General features: G+C 39.7%; 2 protein-coding genes across 2 annotated transcripts in view; one reads left to right on the top strand and one right to left on the bottom strand.

The window, feature by feature from the left end:
• The window catches only part of LOC121911176, a 374,983-nt gene that overhangs the window by 6,577 nt on the left and 354,013 nt on the right, over positions 1-14,393 (bottom strand). The gene's annotated exons all lie outside the window — the stretch shown is intronic.
• LOC121912100 (NACHT, LRR and PYD domains-containing protein 12-like) overlaps positions 1-14,393 on the top strand; it is a 42,877-nt gene that overhangs the window by 3,929 nt on the left and 24,555 nt on the right. Inside the window, exon 4 of the mRNA XM_042434181.1 lies at positions 510-2,361. Within this exon, the coding sequence (XP_042290115.1) occupies positions 510-2,361 (1,852 nt within the window). The remainder of the gene's footprint in view (positions 1-509; positions 2,362-14,393) is intronic.

Here is a 14,393-nt window from a genome sequence, read left to right as displayed (position 1 = left end):
GGGACTATATTTCACGCTATATTTCCCAGCCTGAATGATTTTCCCAGTCCGGCCCTGTCAATTTCTCTGCCATATATGAACATAACATGTACTTAACAAAAGACTGTAGACAGGGAAAGTTAGTTTTACACAGAGTGATTTATCCTTATATTTAAAGTCCAACTAAAACTGGATCTAACACAAAGTAACCTCTAGAAGTGTAAATAAGTCGATTTCTGACTCAGACACACAGAGCAAAACAGAACAAAAAGTCAGGACTAACAACGTCTTCTATCACTAATACAGATAAAATAAGAAAGTCATGCTTTGATAATAAGGTCAGTGTAGAGGAGAAATCTGATCACGGATTTGTTGCTTGTTCACAGATTTGCAGTAACCAGGTTACTACTGTGCATGTTAACATGTTCTCTGATTACCCATGTAACCTGGTTTCTCTGAGTAACCTGGTTATGCAAGTGCATGTAAACAAACTGATAGATGTTCAGATCTATATTTTTCTTATCTTTCAGCAGATGGTGATCTGCAGGAGGTTTTAAACACATATAAGATCAGTCTGAGATTGAATTGTCAACATGTGACTGAAGGAACTGATGAATCAGAGAGTGAAACCCTCCTCAACAGCATCTACACTGAGCTCTACATCACAGAGGGAAAGAGTGAAGATGTTAATACCCAACATGAGGTGAGGCAACTTGAAACAGCTTCCAAGATGGAGACCCTCCATGACACTCCAATCAAGTGTCACAACATCTTTAAACCCTTACCTGACCAACAGAAACTCATCAGAGTCGTTCTGACCACCGGCGTCGCTGGCATTGGAAAAACCTTCTCAGTGCAGAAGTTCAGTCTGGACTGGGCAGAGGGCTCGAAAAACCAAGATGTCAGTCTGGTGATTCTGCTTTCATTCAGGGAGCTGAACTTGATCAAAGATGAGCAGTACAGTCTCCTCATGCTGATCCATGAATTCCATCCAAAATTACAGAGGGTCACTGCAGAGAAGCTCGATGACTGGAAAGTTTTGTTCATCTTTGACGGCCTGGATGAAAGCAGACTTTCACTGGATTTCAACAACAGGAAGGAGGTCGTGTCTGATGTCACACAGAAGTCATCAGTCAACGTGCTGTTGACAAACCTCTTCAAGGGGAAGCTGCTTCCTTTGGCTCTCATCTGGATAACTTCCCGACCTGCAGCAGCCAATCAGATCCCTCGAACATGTGTAAACAGGGTAACAGAAGTACGAGGCTTCACTGACGTCCAGAAGGAGAAGTACTTCAGGAGGAGATTCAGTGATGAAAAGCTGTCCAGCAGAATCATCTCACACATCAAGACATCCAGGAGCCTCCTCATCATGTGTCACATCCCAGTCTTCTGCTGGATCACTGCTACAGTTCTGGAGCAGATGTGGACTACAGACCAGAGAGGAGAGCTGCCCAAGACCCTGACTGACATGTACTCACTCTTCCTGGTGCTTCAGACAAAGAGGAAGAAGCACAAGTATGTTGAGGGACATGAGATGAGGCCACAGGAGCTGATGGAGGCTGACAGGGAAGTTCTTCTGAAGCTGGGGAGGCTGGCGTTTGAACAACTGGAGAAAGGAAACATCATGTTCTACCAAGAAGACCTGGAGCAGTGTGGTCTTGATGTCACAGAGGCCTCGGTGTTATCAGGAGTTTGTACACAGATCTTCAAAAGAGAGAATGTGATCTTCAAGGAAACAGTCTACTGCTTTGTTCATCTGAGTGTTCAGGAGTTTCTGGCTGCAGTCTACATGTACCACTGTTACACCAGCAGGAACACAGAGGTACTGGAGGACTTCCTGAGAAAAGACTACAAAGACAGCAAATCAAAACCAAAGTCTTTCCTCAAGAAATTTTCAGCTTTATTCGGAAACAGTTACTCATCTCTGGATGTCTTCCTGATGGGAGCCATGGAGAAATCTCTCCAAAGTGAAAATGGCCACCTGGACCTGTTTGTTCGTTTCCTTCATGGCCTCTCTCTGGAGTCCAACCAGAGTCTCTTAAGAGGCCTGCTGGGTCAGACAAAGAACAGACCAGAAATCATCCAGAGAGTCATCAACAACCTGAAGAAGATGAACATTAATGTCTCTCCTGACAGAAGCATCAACATCTTCCACTGTCTGATGGAGATGAACGACTGCTCAGTACATCAGGAGATCCAAGAGTTCCTGAAGTCAGAGAACAGATCAGAGAAGGAACTCTCTGTGATCCACTGCTCAGCTCTGGCCTACATGCTGCAGATGTCAGAGGAGGTTCTGGATGAATTGGACCTCGACAAGTACAAAACATCAAAGGAGGGAAAACTGAGACTGATCCCAGCTGTGAGGAACTGCAGAAAGGCTCGGTAAGTCCATACGTGATTAACATTATAAATCAGTGTAGAGTTAAATTCTTCAAATATAAATTATATAAAATTCTTATTATCGTTAAAATATTTCTCTACGTGTTTATAGCAGAAATAACATGTCAGTTATATTTAGTCACAGATGTTCTTGAGCTGTTTCAAATGTTGTGAGTGCAAATAATGTTGATATTTCAGTTGGCTGTTGTAGGTCATTTCCTCACATGGCGACATTTTTGTGGGACATTTAGATTAAATTTGGCTACCAGAAATAATTAATAGTTATATTAAGTCAAGTCAAATTTATTTATAGAGCACATTTCATACAGAAAGCAACACAATATGCTTCACAAGGGCAAGAGCAATACAATTATAAAGACTTGAAACATGAGCATTCATATCATCATACATAAAAACAAGCAAATGTACACTTCCATACATGGACGCATCGGTAATTAAAGTTAATAATAATTCAGTTAAAACAGGAGCAGACAGTTGATCGACCTAGTTAAACACAACAGTTAACATAGCCTAAATGTTTTAAGTTAGCTCCCAAAGCTAAAAACAAGCCGGTTGGGCTAGCCTCGGCAGACTGTCCGACTGGGAAATATAAAACAACCAAAGTTACCATATCAACAGCTAGTAAAGGTTGAAGGATTTGGGAGTTCTTTGCAGCGCAGAGGTTGGCAGTATTCACTTTTGTATAAAATTAAATAGACACTGTATTTTCAAAAGCATTTATTTACAAAGATAACAAAAGGGAGTAAAAACACACAATATGTAATTAACTAAAAGGTACTTTATACAGGTGTGTGTGTGTGTGTGTGTGTGTGTGTGTGTGTGTGGAGGAAACAGACAAAAGCAAAATGGTTGCTTGGATTCAAAATGGCGGTGGACAAAGGAAAACTACAAACAGTATGGCTGACAAAGTGATGTGCTGTGTTTGAAATCGCAGACTAACGTACTATTCATACTAAGTATGACGTCAAATTGAGTATTTAGTGCGTTCCAGCTGCATAGTTTGTGGACTTTGTGTACGTGAGAAATACCCGGATGTAAACTACATTAGCAGGAATTTCTGAGTACGCGGCGTGAGCTTACTGGACGTACTCAACTGCCCCACAATGCATTGCGTCTCTTCAGACTGCACAATGGAGGAGATGAACCAGGCTAAAAGCTGCAATTTTCACTGTAGGACGGTTAATATGTCACTTTATTAAGTTCTAATATTTTTTCAGGTGAGAAAGTAACCATTTAGATTCCCAATATGTGATCAATTTATCCAAATAACATCTGGTTGTAAATCTGTTGTGATGTTTTCAGAGATGTGAGGAGTCACCTATGAGAGCCGCTAGCCGGGACCAGCAGGTGATCTCAGCTGCTAGCAGCCCGACTCCTGAGATGATCGGCCGGTCAACATGTCGTCATGAGAACATGATCCATGAACTGATCTGCAGCTCTTTGCTGATTTACTGCTGGCTCTAATGTCTCTGCAGCATTTTGATATATGATATAATTCCTTTTGGAAGATAAATGTTGGTCTCACAGATGAAATCTAATAATTGTAGCTGCAACACAGTTTGAATGTAAAGCTTCATGTTTTTACTGGACAGAACAGCAGCGCTGCCTCTGGGACTCCATATGTACATATATCACCACATTTACATAAATATAAATGGATTAAAATAAACACATCAGTCTGTATTATATTTTGTTTTATTGTATTAAGTGTCCTCTGGTCCTCTAAAGTTTGTACTCCCAAGTCGAACTTGCCAAGTCCTCAACACACCTACCTGACCATAGCCGCGGGAAGTCGGGGTGCTGCAGCACCAGGTGGCTCGCAACCTATAGACCCATTTGTGTTGTGGCAATAATTTTTTTTTTTTCTGTTGTGTCCGAACCGGTCCAGTAAAAATAGACCCTGTGGGTAACGGTAGTAGAGCCTGACTGTTGACATTACACTCCACCTCCACCGCTCCCTGTAGGCTGTATTACTTTTTAAATTATGTTGAGCAGCGAGAGCTTTCCAGGTGATTCTTTTTGGTGTGTTGCATTGATGTATGAGCATTTTCTTTAACGATATACTTTAAAGATTAGAGAGGCTGCTTTCAGTAATTATAAATGTTTCCATGTGCGCAGTAATGTCAGCAAATATCCTGGAACATTTAAGCAGCAAAACTAAGAATAGTAGTTATCAACTTGACAGGACGGAGGAAACTCTGCGGGGGAAAGACAATTAAACTTTTAGCTTCTGAAATAATATTTTTAGACAGTTCTGATGGAGCTCAGGATTTATCAGGAGGACGGCTGCTTGTATGAACCTGGGCTGTGTGTGTAACAGATGACTTTTTGGATGTGTAGAAGAACACAGAACATTAATTAACATTAGATCCTGACCGATCCTGTCGGTGTGTCTGGAGATTTAAATAATCTATGAAGTTACACCGCTGTGCCTCGTGCGTAAATGCTCACAGCGTCTCTGCGGGGGGATCGCTGCAGGTATTTAATGAACTCAAACACTTTTTGGGGGGTTAATAGTCAGTAACCCCGGACCCCCACCTGAAATCATGTTCCTGCGGTTATGTACCTGACTGTACTGTGACAAAATAATCTCAACTCACCAAAAAAATAACCTAATTGAAAGAGAGATGCAGTAAATGATGTTATTCAGTCTGTAATGGAACTAGAATAAAAATCCAAACTGTTATATAGCTTAATAAAATAAAACAAAATGTAATATAGACTGCCCAGAGGCAGCGCTGCTGTTCTGTCCAGTAAAAACATGAAGCTTTACATTCAAACTAATGTTGCAGCTACAATTGTTAGATTTCATCTGTGAGACCAACATTTATCTTCCAAAAGGAATTATATCATATATCAAAATGCTGCAGAGACATTAGAGCCAGCAGTAAATCAGCAAAGAGCTGCAGATCAGTTCATGGATCATGTTCTCCCCGGGATGACGACGCAGGAGTCGGGCTGCTAGCAGCTGAGATGACCGGCTGGTCCCGACCAGTTTCCAACCAGACGTCGTTTGGATAAACTGACCACACACTGTTAATCTACATGGTTACTTTCTCATCTGAAACAATATTAAAACTTAATAAAATGACATATTAACAGTGCTACAGTGAAATTACAACAGCTTTTAGCCTGCTTTAAAATCTCTGCTATTGCTGCCGGTTGGTGTGAAATGCATTGTGGAATACTTGGCTGCATACTTCAGTGTAAACAGTCTGCTAGTAACGGCATACTTTATCATTCATTTAGTACGCAGTATGCAGTACATACTCTTTGAGTATGTAGTAGGCAGAACGTTAGTATGTGATTTCAAACACACCCATGGACTCATGTCCAAGATGGCGTCTGAGACCAATTCCCTTTGTTCTGGTAACAAGGGAAGATGGCGGCTCTGAACACTAAAGAGTGTGTAAGTGTGTGTGTGAGCTTTGAGTTTCTTCTCTGCGTGTATGTGTCTATGTTTAAAAGAGAGTATGGGATAAAGATGCCAGGTTAAAAGAGGTTGAATGCAAGGCCTAGTAGTCACTGGATGTAACTCCAGCGCTATGAACACGTGTGTGAATCATATCAACATCAACTTAGCGGTGTGGCTATCCATTAACCTAACTATGAACAGACATCATACAATAAAGCTTCATGAATAACATTCAACCAAATCAATACATGTACAGTACATTGACTAAATTAAACATTCCTGTGCTTCGCCATGCTATGCTATATGCTATGCTACATGCTATGCTATATACTATGCTATATGTTATGCTATATGTTATTTTGTATGTTATGCTATATGTTATGTTATGCTGTATGCTATGCTATATGCTATGCTATGTTATTCTATGTTATGCTATATGTTATGCAATATGCTATGCTATATGTTATGCTATATGTTATGTTATATGCTATGCTATATTTATTCTATATGCTATGCTATATGTTGTGCTATATGCTATGCTATATGCTATGCTATATGCTATGCTATATGTTATGCTATATGTTGTTTTGTATGTTATGCCATATGTTATGTTATGCTATATGCTATGCTATATGTTATGTTATGCTATATGCTATATGTAGCATAGCATAGTGAAAGGAAGGATGTGCGATGATATCGTTCAAAGGAAGAGCTGGCGAAGTTCTTATTTTGAAGACGTTTATTAGACGATGGCCATCGGGTCCATTCCATGTACAAAGATGATCTGGGCAACGTACCACTGTCGATGCATAGCTTATATGGGGTTACACATCTGTATCTTATCACATGAATAACATGTTTTCCATGGGCACTAGGTCAGTTGGGAGCCATCCATCAAGTGATTGACAGCTACCTCACAACATATTATGTGTCACAACATACCACATCTGGAACGGCTCCCATCTTGACCATGGACCCATTGTTTGTATCTATAAGGCCCCCCCGAAGGGCTATACCATATTACCTAAGGTGACATGCAGACTCTGGAATGTTTATGTCACATGTCCAACACCCAAAATCAGTAAAGTATGTAGGGTCAGATAAAAATCATACTAACACATAGCATACAGCATAGCATACAGCATAGCATAGCATAGCATACAGCATAACATATAGCATAACATATAGCATAGCATATAGCATAACATAACATGGCATAACATATAGCATAGCATAGCATATAGCATAGCATAACATATAGCATAGCATATAGCATAGCATATAGAATAACATAACATATAGCATAACATATAGCATATCATAGCAAATAGCATAGCATATGGCATAACATAACGTATGGCATAGCATATAGCATAGCATATAACATAACATATAGCATAACATATAGCATAGCATATAGCATAGCATATAGCATAGCAAGAAGGAGATAAACATCACTTCCTTTGTCCACTATTTTGCCTGCTGCTGGGGCTGCTTCGCTGAAATTTCGTAGGGGGCGCTATTCAGCCAGTTTGGATCACTGATGGAATATTGTCATGTAGACGTGTTCAGGCTGGGACTCTTATCAAACATGTAAAGTTTGGTGCAGACTGGAGCATTTACGATAAAGTTATAGCAACTTCCTCTGTCATGGCGAAACATCAAATCTCAATGGTGCGAGGATGAGAATTTTCTGCAGGGTGAGACATGTCTGTCTTGCTCACACCTGTGGAATCAAAATCATGCAAGTTTTGGGCCCATTCACTTGAATTTCAGTTAGTAAACAAAACTCTTGATGAGTTTGTGTGTAAAACAAATTAATTTTCTAATTTCCTCAAGTTTATTTTTATAAAAGTAAAGACGTTTAACCCACATGGCCTGGTCAAAGTTTGATTGACATGTGTACTGTCAGGTGTGTAGAGACAATAAGTAACTGCAGCTAGACACAGAAAAATACTCATATATTTGAATGGAGAGTGTGAGTGAACCGCTAGGTGCTTGAGCCCTAATAAAGGAAAAACTGCAGTACAGAGCTACAAATTTTAGTTTTGATTTTATTTTTCTGCAGCACTTTATCACTAAACTGTCACCCTCACTCAATGAGCTCCATTCAACCCCCCCCCCCCCCCCTTTTCTCTCTCTTTCCCTCTCAGTTGGAGAGGATAATATCACTCTTCTTGTGAAATATCCTCATAAATCCCATGACTTTGGCCAAATCCTACATTACAAATCACATTTTTTTGTAGGAAGGTTCGTCGCGAATCCATTGATACAGGTTTGAAAGTGGTCAGACTTATAGTTTAGACATCAGAACCATTTGTTTAACACAAAGTCCATGCCTAGAGATTGCCTCCCCATTGGTTTACATTATAAGGTGTGATGTGGCACTACAACTTTCAGGGCTTATAATATCTAAACCGTTCGAGTTATTACAAAGTTTTTACTTACTTTTGCTTTTGTTCAGCACAGTGTCATAAGTCATGTATTCAAGTTTGAAGCCGATACCATTAACGCCCTAGGAGGAGATAATGTTTCTTGGGGGTCCAAAGTTGGCGCAAAGTCATACTTTGATGGGCATATTGCGGACTTCCTGTTGGATTTAGGTCAGGGGTGTCAGCATATGATTTGTAAGTCTTGATGAGACAAATAATTGAGTTTTGGTTCGATCTCTCTACGACATTCCTACGGGCCGTGGCAGCAATATTAGATACATGGGTGGCGCTATAGAGCACATTTTGGCACTTTGGGGGATAATTTTTACATTTTATCAAATTTTTACCAGACCTGATGTGCGTGCCAAATTTGGTGTGTTTTTGAGCATGTTTAGGGGGTCAAATTAAGGGTTGAAGTGGCATAGTAATAAAGAATGAAGAAGAAGAGGAAGAAAGAAACAAACACACAAAATACAATAGGGTCTTCGCCCCTTTGGGGCTCAGGCCCTAATAAAATGTTACTGGCAGAGGGCTTTGAATGATAAATGTTTCCAAAAAAACTGGGAACTACTGAAATTCGAGATAGCAAAATACCTAAGACAGTATGGATCCTCTTTGGCCAAACTAAGAAAAGAGGAAGAAACAAAAGTAATTACCAAAATTGCCACTCTTAATCAGTGTATGCCTGAAGATCTAACAGAAGATGACAAACAAGAACTAACTGAGCAGCAGCTCAAGCTAGATGAAATATACAGAGTTAAAGCAGAAGGTGCTTATGTGAGCTCCAGAAAGCAATGGCTGGAAGAAGGGGAGCAAAACACAGCAAATTTATTAGGCTGGAAAAGTCACGCAGCAGAGCGAACTGCATTCAAAACCTTAATATAGATGGAGCTGTCACAGATGATCCACAAGAGGTATTCAACCACTGTTTAATGCTTTATAGGAACCTGCATAAATCACAATAAGATGAAAATGCAACAAAATATTTTTTGGACATCTCTCTCAGTTAAAATCTATTAGTTTTGACCAAAGGGACCTCTCTGACAAGCAAGTGACCTTAGAAGAAGTCAGATCAGCCATTCAGCAACTTAAATTAAATAAATCTCCTGGAACTGATGGCTTGACATCTAAATTTTACATAACATTTTTTGATAAACTTGCCCCCTTCCTCCATGGTGTATTCACCGAAAGCACCCATAACCAAAGTCTTCCTCCTACATTATATCAAGGGCTTTTAACACGTATCCCTAAACCTAATAAGGACTCACTCCGCATTGATAATTGGAGACCAATCTGTCTCCTCAATAATGATTATAAAATCTTAGCTGGAATCTTTGCCAAAAGACTTAAAGCAGTACTGGATGACATTATTGATGAAACACAAACAGGATTCATGAAGGGCAGACATATATCTAACAACATAAGACTTCTTCTGGATCTCATTGATTATGCTGAATACTGCCCTGATGACAGCTTTATTTTATTTTTGGACTTTTGCAAAGCGTTCGATACCATTGAACACAAATTTATGGTCCAGGCACTACAGAAATTTGGCTATGGTAAGTACTTTTGTTCAGCAATTGAAACCATGTACAAGAAAGTGAATTGTTCAATTAAAATGCAAACAGGTACTTCTCCACGTTTTTGTTTCGGATGTGGAATCAGGCAGGGTTGCCCTGTGTCACCATATTTATTTCTGATATGTGCCCAGTTGTTCTCTGACTTTATTAAGCAGAGTCCCATCAAAGGGATATCTATAGCAGACAGGGAAATCGTCATCAGCCAATTGGCAGATGACACTTCCTTATTTCTAATAAATGCCTCACAAAAACCGAATTGCGTTTTTTTCCAGAGTATCCGGACTTCACCTGAATCTAAGTAAGTGTGAACTGCTCCCACCCAAACTGTAGTAGCACATCCATCTCCAACATACCTGTAAAAGAGTCTGACACCTATTAGGGAATCATCATCAACAAAAACACAAGCAACAGGTGCTCTATGAACTTTAACCACATCCTTATTTCTAATAAATGCCTCCCAACTACATATTTTCCAAAGTTGATGGCCTTAATTTCTTGTCACTCTGCTCCTACAATATTGAAAAACTTCCCACAAAACTAGCCAACTCTCATAAACAGATACTTCTTTCCTGGTCTTTGGTTTATAAACATAACTTCACCCCCCATAGATATTACATTTGGAACAACAGGGACATACTATACAAACACAGATCACTTTTTATAGAGAACTGGTTCACCCATGGCATAACTTTAGTCAGTCAACTTTTCAGACCAAATGGCTCACTGTTATCATACTCAGAAATTTAAATAAATATACATTTCCTATTCCTCTGGAAGAATACGCAATAGTATTTGATGCAATACCCTCTGGTGAAATTATGTTGTTCAAAAATGTCACATTACCTGAAATTGACCCGTTACCTCTGGAGTCTGTGCAGACAGAAGTCGGTCAAATCTGTTTCTCAGTGAAAAAGAACAATAACCGTACTGTACGTGCACTGAACCAAAAAGAAATCATCAGTACCCCCAAAGCCGTATCATACTGGAACAATACATTCACAAACCTGATTTGGAAAAACATATGGTCCCTCCCTTGCAAATATTTCATCACAAATAAAACTAAAGAAGTGTCACTCAAACTCATCCACCGAATCTATCCCTCCAATCTATTTATGCAAAGATATAAAAAACACATCAGCAAATTCTGTAAACAGGCTCCAGAAGATCTTCACCACCTCTTCTGGTCATGTCCCCACCTGCAGATTTTTTGGAAAAATGTCACTACTTTCATCCGTCAACATATTGACAAAAATATTGTTTTGGACTATCAAAATGTTTGGTTTCTTTTTAGTCCCATCCCCCCAAGTAGACCAATATTACGTAATTAATTTAATATTATTTTTAGCCAAAGCTCATATCTATAACCCGGAAATTCACTAATCAAATACCATGTACTTACCGTCTCGAAAAGGAAATCAAACAATACATTAACACAATTACTCAATCTGAAAACAAGAAAGCCATAAAGACTCTAGAATTATTTTCTTTGTTTCCATGTTTTTGAAATGATTTTGTGTTGGCCTACCAGAAATATTCTGTTTTCCTCTCCTGCACTCTATGATTTCATGTAACTTTTAATTGGGATAATTTTATTTTTGTATGTAACCCCCTCATCCCCTGTTCATTTTATGTCTGTCTATGCAAGCACTTTCAATAAAAAAAAAAAATTGACTTCCTGGTATGAAAGTACCCGGATCTTCCGCATTGTGCGGCCCATAGAGCGAGCGCACTAGTGACTTTCGCTGGCCGAGTCGGCTACTTCCGGTTTAGCCCTCCGGCTAACTTGAATGGGGATAAAAGAATTCAATCATGCGGCTCTTCTAGGCTTTTGAAAGGTGATCGGACCGAACGGATTTAATTCTGATAGTGAGACGAGTCATTTTGTGGGGGTTGTGATGCTCAGAAAAATGTATCCGCTGATTTACCGATGTCTCTTTCACAATGTAAGTCTGTGGGAAAAAGTCTTTTTGGGCCAGTGTGCATCACGTGACGTTGTATTACACGGTTTGGCCACTATGTCAAATTTGCTTCAAAGCCTGGTGCTCTCCCTGTATCCAGTTCTCTTTATACATCCATGAGGGGGACCCGCTCCCTATGTAGATATAAAGTATTATTTTCAGCTGATTAGACACTAATTAAAACATACTTCTAAATATTCTATTCCATTTTTACCAAGTCTGTTCTGTTAGATGCCACTTAATACTACACACTGGACCTTTAACTCTCTCAGCTTCTCCTATTCATTCTCTATGGTGGTTCTTATCACTATGGGTGTAATCCCCCCTCCGACCACAATGTGGGTTGCAATGGCAGAGTGGCGCTGTCCGTATTTCTGCTCGTTGACTCTGCGGGAAGTGAAGACCACAGAAGCAGCGATTCAACGGTTAAGATTAACTTCACTGAAATCTTGATCCAAAATATGAGATATTCGCGTCTTTTCATGTTTGTGGTGAATGAAACTCGCCACACAAAGTTTCAGCCGTGTGAGGCTCATTAAGAGCTGTTTGTGTTTGTGTGTGGATGAGGCCAAACTATCCAACCTCACTTTGCTGCGTGTTGAGCGGGACATAAACACTGATAAGGACAAAGTGTTTGGCAGGTTTGCCACCATGAAGGAGAAGAGGATGACATTTCTAAAAGGGACCGTGAAATATACAAAGTTTGTTAAACTGTACGGATTATTTTGTTCTATGGAGGATATTACACAAATTGACTAACGTTACACTAAACTACAGCTGGTTATGAAGAAATCAGTCAGAATATTAGATTTATCTGTTGTTTAACTCCTCGTTTACCGCATCTCAGCTCCTGTCTGTGTCACTGCCTGTGGTGTTGTAGACTGTCCACTTTGTATTTGAATAGATCTTGTAGTGTTGTAGACTGCCGTCTCTACTTTATGTTTATGTTATTATCATGTAAGACAGACATGGTACTGAGACAGCGCATCTGTTTCTGTCTATTGATGGTGTTGAACCGTTCATCAATAGATGTATGTAGAGCGCCGCCTGCTGTCCTCAGTGCTGAAACATTTGAACCAGCTGGCAACCTGTTTTCTTTTTTGTTCTTCAGAACAAGCCTGTGGCTTCACTGTATGTTTTCATAGACATAGGCTTGCTTGGATCAATAACAATTTGTGATTATGGATAGGACATATCAGCTATTTTACAGCTGTGAATTTTAAAATGACTTTATTAGAAGGGCCCCTTGAGAATACTTGGGCCCCTCTGTGCTGACAGTCTAGCTCCGTCCCTGATTAAAAACATCATCTGACTAAAAACGTCTCATATCCCTTTTTCTTGAAAGACAGACTTCTGTGTTATGTTTAATATGCTGATTATAATCTGTTATTAGCCTATAATGCATAGAACAGCTTAAGAACCACCACATACAAACCCAAACACCTTGAAATGTTGACTTGTTTGTGCTTTAAAGTTGTTCTGGTTGATCCAGGCTGTGGGTCCGTGTTCCTCCGTCCAAACATCTGTTGAATTCGTTTGATAACAGGATGAACAAATATACATAAAACATTATTTTGTTGCTGTTTTTCATGTGAAGAAACGTCGTCTGGAGATTTAAATGAAGTTGCTGCTGTACCTTGTGTGTAAATGTGCACAGCGTCTCTCTTAATGCAGATGATCCCTGCAAGTATTTAATAAACTCAAGCAGAAATCTTTCAACGTTACAGTCGTTTTAGTGCCAAATTCCCTCATTTTGTTCTGATCCTTCTACTGCAGCTTAACAGATAAACACTGTACAGGGAAAGAAAAAGTGGAAAGCAGCCGAACATCACTGATTATTCAAATCTCCAGACACGCCGAGAGGACCAGTTAGGATCTAATATTAATTAATGTTAATTGACAGTGTTTCCTGGTTGAGCTGCAGTGGAAGGATTATTAAAACCCCCCCCCCCCCCCCAACAGCAAGAACAATAAGTGCATTTTCCCATTAAGACAGATGCTGTGTTTACGCACGAGGCACAGCAGCATAACTTCATTGATTATCTATCTATCTGTCTATCTATATAAGCATAGTCATTGACAGTGTATTTGTAGAGATGCAGTAGGCAGATAATATAGATATAACAATAAAAGCAAAAAAACAGTTGTTTTCTGGTTTTGATTTAATTTCTATTCTAATTGCGGATTTGAAGACGAAAACAGGAAAAGCAGCTGAATTCCTGTTTTTTAATTGACATGAACAACGTATAACACATTGAACATTAGTTTATTCTGTTATCAAACAAGCAGCTTTGACCAGAAGATCCACGGACCGCTGTGGATGTGTAATGTGGGTGTAATTGTTTGAGTTTGTGAACGGTGCGTCGCTTGCTGCTGCAAAGAATTGTGGGATGGAATTATCTCCGTTCCTTTCGTAAAGGATGGTCAAGTGTACCCTCTGCTAAAGGAGATTAGAAAGGAAGCGTTGCAGCACCTTTCGTTAGCATTTAGAGAATTGGACCAGCTCTTATCATGGCTGCCACTTAGATACTTCTGGATCATTTCACTCAGTGAGGAACCTTCCTGAACAAAAAAGACTATTCAACTGCAGCCATAGTGTCTTTCCCAGCCAATCACTCCCAGCCTGCTC

The sequence above is a fragment of the Thunnus maccoyii genome, chromosome 14 (genome assembly GCF_910596095.1).
Source record: "Thunnus maccoyii chromosome 14, fThuMac1.1, whole genome shotgun sequence".
Classification (NCBI taxonomy): Eukaryota; Metazoa; Chordata; class Actinopteri; order Scombriformes; family Scombridae; genus Thunnus; species Thunnus maccoyii.
Note: the sequence above shows the minus strand (reverse complement) of the source record. Positions and strands in the feature narration are given on the sequence as shown.